Source organism: Acinonyx jubatus, chromosome A3 (genome assembly GCF_027475565.1).
Source record: "Acinonyx jubatus isolate Ajub_Pintada_27869175 chromosome A3, VMU_Ajub_asm_v1.0, whole genome shotgun sequence".
Taxonomy (NCBI): Eukaryota; Metazoa; Chordata; class Mammalia; order Carnivora; family Felidae; genus Acinonyx; species Acinonyx jubatus.
In genome coordinates this window covers 15,168,250-15,176,633 of record NC_069388.1, presented here as the reverse complement: position 1 = coordinate 15,176,633, position 8,384 = coordinate 15,168,250, and the positions used below count along the sequence as shown (strand labels likewise).

General features: G+C 44.4%; 1 protein-coding gene across 1 annotated transcript; it reads left to right on the top strand.

The window, feature by feature from the left end:
- Positions 1–6,418: 6,418 nt before the first annotated feature.
- LOC106969025 (elafin) lies at positions 6,419–8,040 on the top strand. The gene is made up of 3 exons (XM_015065506.3): positions 6,419–6,576; positions 7,392–7,637; positions 7,874–8,040. The coding sequence occupies exons 1-2, from the start codon at positions 6,501–6,503 to the stop codon at positions 7,634–7,636; spliced, it is 321 nt and encodes a 106-aa protein (XP_014920992.1). The 5' UTR covers positions 6,419–6,500; the 3' UTR covers position 7,637; positions 7,874–8,040.
- The last annotated feature ends 344 nt before the right edge of the window (positions 8,041–8,384 follow it).

Here is an 8,384-nt window from a genome sequence, read left to right as displayed (position 1 = left end):
AAAATAAAGAAACTTAAAATTAAAAAAAATTTATAGTCAGTCTACAGGGTGTGAAGTTGTATCTTGTGATTTGGGTTTGCGTTTTCTTAAAGGCTAATGATGTTGAGTACCTTCTCACGTGCTCATCAACCTTTTGTCTATCTTCTCCAGAGAAAAGTATATTCTAGTCTTTTGACCATGTTTTAAAATTTTTACTAATTTTTTAAATATAATTTATTGTCAAGTTGGCTGACATACAGTGTGGACAGTGTGCTCTTGGTTTTGGGGGTAGATTCCCGTGGTTCATCGCTTACATACAACACCCAGTGTTTATCCCAACAGGTGCCCTCCTCAATGCCCATCACCCATTTTTCCCTCTCTCCCACCACCCCCCCCATCAACCCTCAGTTTGTTCTCTGTATTTAAGAGTCTCTTATGGTTTGCCTCCTTCCCTCTCTGTAATTATTTTTTCCTCTTCCCTTCCCCTATGGTCTTCTGTTAAGTTTCTCAAGTTCCACATATGAGTGAAAACATATGATCTCTCTTTTTCTGACTGACTTATTCTACTCAGCATAATACCCTCCAGTTCTATCCATGTTGCTGCAAATGGCAGGATTTCATTCTTTCTCAACCACATCTTCTTTATCCGTTCATCAGTTGATGGACATTTAGGCCTTTGACTATTTTAAAATTGGGTCATTTATCTTTTTACTGTTGTTGGATACTAGGCCCTTATCAGATGCCCGAATGGGAAATCTTTTCTCCCATTCTGCGGGTGGTCTTTTCATTATCCCGATAGTGGCCTTTGATGCGCCGAAGTGTTGAACTCTGTTGAAGTTTATTGTGTTTTAAATATCCTTCATCTTGAAACTATTATATGTAAAGCAATCAACGAGCTTACTCTTTTATCTACCTTCCTTCCCCTCTTCCTCCTGTTGACGGAAGTTTTACTGTTTATATGTTTTCGCAGCATGGCATATTTACATACTGTTTGTTACCACTTTGCCTTAGTCTTATTTCCGCAGTTAAAACGTCCAGTGTTCAAACGAGATACCACCTCACACCTGGCAGAATGGCTCACATTAACAACTCAGGCAACAACAGATGTTGGCGAGGATGCGGAGAAAGAGGAACCTGTTGGCACTGCTGGTGGGAATGCAAATTGGTGCAGCCACTCTGGAAAACAGTATGCAGGTTCCTCAAAAAATTAGAAATAGAACTACCCTATGACCCAGAAATTGCACTACTAAGCATTTATCCAAGGGATATAGGTGTGCTGTTTTGAAGGGGCGCATGCATCCCAATATTTATAGCAGCAATGGAAAGAGCCCAAATGTCCACTGATGGATGAACGGATAAAGAAGATGTGGTATCTATATACAATGGAGTATTACTCGGCAATCAAAAAGAATGAAATCTTGCGATTTGCAACTACATGGATGGAACTGGAGGGTATTATGTTAAGTGAAATTAGTCAGAGAAAGACAAAAATCCTATGACTTCACTCATATGAGGACTTAAGAGACAAAACAGATGAACACAGGGAAGGGAAACAAAAATAATATAAAAATAGGGAGGGGGACAAAACAGAAGAGACTCATAAATATGGAGAACAAACTGAGGGTTACCGGAGGGGTTTTGGGAGTGGGGGATGGGCTAAATGGGTCAGGGGCAGTAAGCAATCTACTCCTGAAATCATTGTTGCTCTATATGCTAACTAACTTGGATGTAAATTTAAAAATAAATTAATTAAAATTAAAAAATAAAATAAAATGTCCAGGGTTCAACACGAGTCATTTTGGTAATTCCTACAAACCTTCTGGGTAAGGTGTATCTCATCCCTTAGAACGCTCAGGAAAGCTCTTGGAAACAATTTTCCTTGAGTTCTTGCATGCTCAGAAATATATTCTTATAGGCTTTTTACTTAACAGACAGATTAGCTGTGTAAAAAATCCTCAGTGCATACTTTCTTTCAAGTTTGGCTCTGCTCTTTTCGGGCTATCATTTAATCTGATTAACTCGGATTTTGGATTTTTTGAGGGGTGTTGGCTTCCTAAGGGCTTCTATTTTCTATCTTTACACTCTAAATACTTGACTTGCATGCCTTTTGTGTTTTCCACGATGTGAACTTTCAATATGTAGACACAAGCCTGCTTTTATTTCAGAAATATTTTCCTCAATTACAGTTTTAAGTAATTCTTTTATTTTGTTGTTTTGGTTTTCTTCTTTGTGGGACTTGATTTATATGTCTGTTGGGTCTCTACTGACTTTTTTATACTTAAGGCTTTCTCTGTAATCATTTTAAAGCTGTTTTTAATTTTTATTTTGTGTTCTTTGCTTCCCTTATTTTCCTTCTTTAGTTTTTATTTGTGCGTTGTTTTTCTCATCTTCAATTTCTTTTCTGAGCTCCGTCAGATTTCACTTCACATCTTCCTGCTACCTTGCTATCGCTTCTTTGAATTTCTATATTTCTGCTTTTTGTGGTTCTTCATACTTTCAATTTGTTTCAGTAATTTTCCATGTTCATTTTAGAATATCCATCTTTTCAGTTTTGTGGTGGCATTTTACTTAGGACTTTTAAAATCCCATTTTAATGTATATATTTTTGACATTTTATTTATTTATTTTGAGAGGGAGAGAGAGCACGTTAGCGTGTGCAGGGGAGGGGGGAGGGCAGGGGGGAAGGGCAGAGAGAGAGGGAGAGAGAGAATCCCAGGCAGGCTCTGTGCTGTCAGCACAGCAGGGCTTGAACCCGCAAACTGTGAAATCATGATCTGAGCCAAAATCAAGAGTCAGATGTTTAACCGACTGAGCCACCCAGGCACCCCAAAATCCCATTTTAAATGTTTTTAAGTTTTGCGACTCATTTCTGCTTTCAAAATTAGTATTTTTGTATGGCTTATGTGATTTCCAAATTTCTTTCTTATTTTAAAATCACTAGATTTTCAAGGACCAGCTATTGAAAGGAATAGAGTAGGAGCGGGGGTACGGGTGTAGGGGGTTGGGAGGGAGTATGGGGGGTTAGCAAGGGGGTTAGAAGGGGTTTCTTAGTTTCTTAGCTCAAGGGCTCCCTCCTCCGTTGCTACAATAATGGGCAGTTCCTTAAATACTTGGGCTTTTCCCGATTCTTACATACTGGTCTGAAACAAGAGGTCTCCTACCATCAGCCATGGCCAGAGAGATACTGCTCCGGTGTTTCAAGATGATGACCTCTCTCCTCAATACGTCTCCTCCTTCTCCCGGATGCATTTTCTTATTTCTTTTCTTTTGACACCTCCCAGCACTGTACCTTACCTTTCTTGTTCTCAGCCCTGCTCACCTCAACTTCCCACTCAAGGTGCACACTCTTCCTTCTAGGAGGTGAATATTTGCTGATGTTTGGAAGTGTAAGTAGGGGATGGACCAGGGGCATGAACAGTGGCAGGAGAAAAAAAGAGTGGATGGTGGCATGCACTGTTCAGTGTCTTCATCGACGTGCATTTCAGCTGCTCCCAGCATGCTTTCCTGCAGCAGTTGGAAATCCAGTGACTATGTGTCCCAGACTCTTTCATCTCCAGGACTGCAGATGTGATTCAAGTTCTTACAATCAAATGCATTCACACAATAGCTGGATTCTTCTGCTTGAACTACCTGGGCTGATTTCTTTCCACTGCATGTGAATCATACCCGACACACACTATTATATTTTTACATTATGACACTTATATTTTCAGCACCCCTTATTAACATTGGCACCAATGGTTACATGTGTATATTCCATGTATATAGTTTATTTAGATGTTACTGTCCGTTACACTCTTTTCTTCATTCACATGTTTCCTTGAATTCTTTTTTCCTTTTTAAAAATTTTTTTATTTAATTTTGAGACAGAGACAGAGCATGAGTGGGGGAGGGACACAGAGAGGGGGAGACACAGAATCCAAAGCAGGCTCCAGGCTCTGAGCTGTCAGCACACAGCCTGATGCTGGGCTCGAACCCACAAACCATGAGATCATGACCTGAGCCGAAGTCAGCTGCTTAATCAACTGAGCCACCCAGGCGCCCCTTGAATTCTTTTTTTTAATTATTGATGATAATTTTCTTTGATATTTTTGATCACAACAGTGACTTTTTGTTGTGACAAGTGAAAAACTGAGAAACTAGTATGTACAATGGAAAACCTAGTTGGGGCGCCTGGGTGACGCAGTCAGTTAAGCGTCCCTCTCTTGATATCAGCTCAGGCCATGATCTCATGGTTCGTGAGTTCAAGCCCTACATCGGACACTGTACTGACAGCATGGAATCTGCTTCAGATTCTTGCTCTCCCTCTCCCCTTTTCTCTCTCTCTCAAAATAAATAAATACACTTTTTTAAAAAAGGAAAACTTACTTATCTTGCTTTTTCCTATTCCCATCACAGTGATGTAAGCAATGTTAATAGGGTAGCATATATTCCTTCATAACTTTCTCCTCTTTCCTACATAAATAAAGCCATGCATAGTAGTTTTATGTGTTTCTACCAAAGTATTATCAAACACATATGTTACCCTCTAACTTGTTTTTTTCTGTTGGTATGATTTTGTGAACATTGCTAGGATTCAGTAAACAGAGATCTAGTGATATTCATGCCTTTTCTATTTATAAGTATAATAGGATCGCATCAGACATGATGAGTTTTTTGATGAAACAATACTTTTTTGTTTCTTTTATTTACCCTTTTTTCTTCTCCTATCCTACCTTCCTAACCTCTATCCCCTCATCAACTGTTTGGTGAACCTCTACTAATAGGATGTGCAGCCTTCTTAATAGAACCATAGCCAGATTTGTTTAATATAACTATATTAAGAACACACTCTCGCTATGTGCAAAAACACCCAAACAATAGGAGGTAATGTCCAGGTAAGACGAGGAAAGGACAGTGGCCTGAGCTGTTCTGAGCAGGTCTTAGCATGACATTAAAGTTTTCATTTGCACACCATGTCACAAAGGACCTTTCTCCATCATATATAAAGAGTGCTTAAAAATGAAGAAGAAAAGGGCTAATGAATCTATAGAAAAGTGAGCAAAGGAAAAGAAGCTTTCAGAAAAAGAAACGTCAGGGGCTCCTAAAATGTGCAAACATGGAAATGTGAGAGATGCTAACTAAAGCCATCAGTAAAGTATCATTTCTCACCTACCAGACTGAGACATTAGTCTCATCCCCACATCAGACCCACCGTGTGTGCCTGGAATGGCACAGGACGTGTCGCCCACTGCCGGTGCGCGTACAAAATGGTACAGCCCCCACTGAGCGCATTAAGCCAAGATTGTAAAAATTTCAAAAGCACTTAAAAAATGGTAACTCTAGGAGTCGATGGATATGTTCATGAGCCTGGTTGTGGTAATCGCTTCACAATGTACACACACGTGAAAACATCATATCGTACACATTAAATAAATATAAAATCCATTTGTCAACCGTACTGCACTATGCCAGGAAAAAATTTCAAATGCATTTAATTTTTGTACTAGCAAATCTGCTTCTGGGAAGCAAGCTTGCAAGTTAATGCAAAAAGTCACATGTGTATTTTGTAATAGTAAAAGACTGGAAACCTCTTGAGACAGCGACAGGTGTGGGTTTATGGAAAGTGAAGATAATTCATAAATGATTTACCCCGTAGCCTTGGAAATGCGTGCGTGCACCCACCCACCCACCCCCACACACTCACACACCCCAAGGGAAATCACCAATCAACCCAAGTACTAGCACATTATCAGAAACCAAAAACTTAAACCAACCCGAGTACTTTTCACCCATCCAAAACGTCTCTTCCCTCACTTCCAGAGTTAACCACGATTCTAGATTTTGTGTGTATATGGCTTCCTCATTTTCATCTACCCCCGAGTAAATGAGTTTCACCGCATATCTAAGTACGCCTAGACAATCTATTAGTTTGCCTTCGTTTTGAGCCTTAGACACACGCGTGTAATTCAGAATATTTTCTTGTGAGACTTGAATTTTTCACCCAGCATTAGTTTGATTAGAGTCGCTCTGTGAGATCTAGAATCCTGCCTTCCCTATGACTTTCGTGGTGCGTCTCAGAGACTACCCGTTGAAATAGCAAAGTGAGGTGATTTGTCGTTAGACTTGCAAAGCAGATTTGCCTTCAGCAGTTTTTCTCAGGGCCAGGAAGGCATGAAAGAAAAGCCTCGATGCTGGGAGGGGTGAACAGTTAGGACGGATCTGGGTGGGGCCCACAGGAACAGGAGTAACGGGGGAACTCAGAACACTGCACCTGCCAGCCAGCCCTGCTTCTCTGTGAGAAAGTGGGACAGCTCCCAGGCTGATGTGACATGGTATCTGCCATTTCTCTTCTGTGAACAATCCTTGGGGAAAGTCCCACGGCCCCTCCCAGGATAGGGGTGGATACTTCCTGGTAGAATTAAGAAAATGTAGGTCTTGTGCCAGAGACAAGCACAGGCCCGCCCCCTGGCTCCAGGCCACGCTGGACAGCATAAAACGGGCTGGCCTCGGCTCTTGGCCACACGCATCTTCCTGACATCATGAGGCCCAGCAGCTTCTTGGTCCTGGCGGTGTTCCTTATCCTTGGGACTCTGGCAGCACAGGCGGCTGTCATAGGTGAGTAGACAAATGGCCTGGGTGAGGCTGGATTGGGCCCTGGCAGGGAGCACTCTGGGGCAGCAGGCAGGGCTGGATCGCATGCTTTGGTCTGTGGCTGCTTCCGCTGTATCCAGAGAGAGCAGAAGTTGTCCAGTAGAATCATGTGCTTTCCATGCTAAGACTGAGCTATCAGGACCATTGCCGGACAAAGCGTGGCCATGTGGCGTTGGCCTCAGGGGTTGATAGCTGGGCAGAATGTGCAATGAAGTGGGGAACCCCAGGAATCTGGGCCTGGGTGTGGGGTTTGCCTGTCTGCCCCCAGAAAGCACCTGAGTAATCAGCCTCTAAAAGGAGGTTGCACACCAACAAGACCTCAGAAATCCTGTCGTTTGAAGACCCCCATTTTACCAAGGAGGACATTGATTGTCCAGACAACCTCCAGAGCCAGGAGGGAGCTCAGGGCTCCTGGCGTATGTCTCAGGGCTCTTGCCCCACCCCCCAAGTTGCCTCAGAGATGACAATGTGTCCTTCTCACCTCTGGAAGTCACCCCTGTCTGGCCTCTCCTCCTGAGAGGACTTGTCATGGAGGGTGGGGGGAGAAATGGATACCCAAGGGAACCGTGGTCCTGTAGACCCTCTCCCCAAAGCCCAGAGCACAGCTTTCCTAGGGCACAGACCCCAGCTAGCCCAGATGACCCTGCCCCATCTCCGGCCATGGTTTGGGAAACACGGCAGAGAGCAGTGGTTGGACGAAGAGGAAAGACTAGATAGTGAAGCAGGCGCACTGGGTCTAAATGTGGCTACATTTCTTCTTTCAACCGTTCCTCCTAAAGGGCAAGGCACAGACAAAGGTCGTGTTCTGGTCAAAGGACAAGATCCGGTTAGAGGTCAAGACCCAGTCAAAACCAAAGATCTGCTCAAAGTTCCAGTGTCCACTAAGCCTGGCTCCTGCCCCAACATTCTGATGCGGTGTGCCATGATGAACCCCCCTAACCGCTGTTTGAGGGATACCGAGTGCCCCGGGGCCAAGAAGTGCTGTCAGGGCCCTTGTGGGCTGGCCTGCTTGGATCCCCAGTGAGGTGAGAACCTGGTGGAGCAGGAGGAGACCCCGAGGGCACAGAGAAGGCTGAGCAATGGGAATGAGCCTGGGCGGGTGAGAGGGAGGCTGTGGAGAGGGGATGGAGGGACTGAGGCTCTTTGAGCCTGTAACTGACGACCTGAGAGGGCCGTCACGTGGACGTGATCCTGCCCTCCACTGCCTCTGAATGCTTTGACCTGCCGAATCACTTCGCTGGTCCTCTTCTCTCCCGGCCAGGTGGGGCGTGTCCTTGCTGCCCCTGTGAAGTCCCCAGGGCTGCTGGCCCTGGCCCTGTCACACCACCCTCTCCGGCCAGCGCATTCTCGCTCTCATTCAGGATGCCCGAGACCGGACTTGGCTGCTTCTCTCGTTGACTTTGCAATAAAAGACCACTTTCTGCTCCATTTGCTTCTGGCTCCCATGATTTTTGTGCTCCTGGAAGCCCCAGGGAGATGGGTGAGGGGCTGAGTGTCCCTCCCCTCAGCGGGATGTGAAGGAGAGCAGGGGTGGAAGAGGCCCATTCCTAGGGCTTCATATGAGAACTCCACTAACTGACCCCACAACTGGAGTCTCCATTTCGTTAGGGGATGCTGCCTTTTGCCTAAGACCAGGGAATAAAAAACAAAAGGTTGCACAGACAGCAGGCAGTTTCTTTCCAATCGACCCCACATCCTGACCCCGCTACTGCCAGCCTGCCAGTGTGACCAGCCAGCTCCAGTGGCCCTCCCTCCTTTCCTTTCTTGTTCCC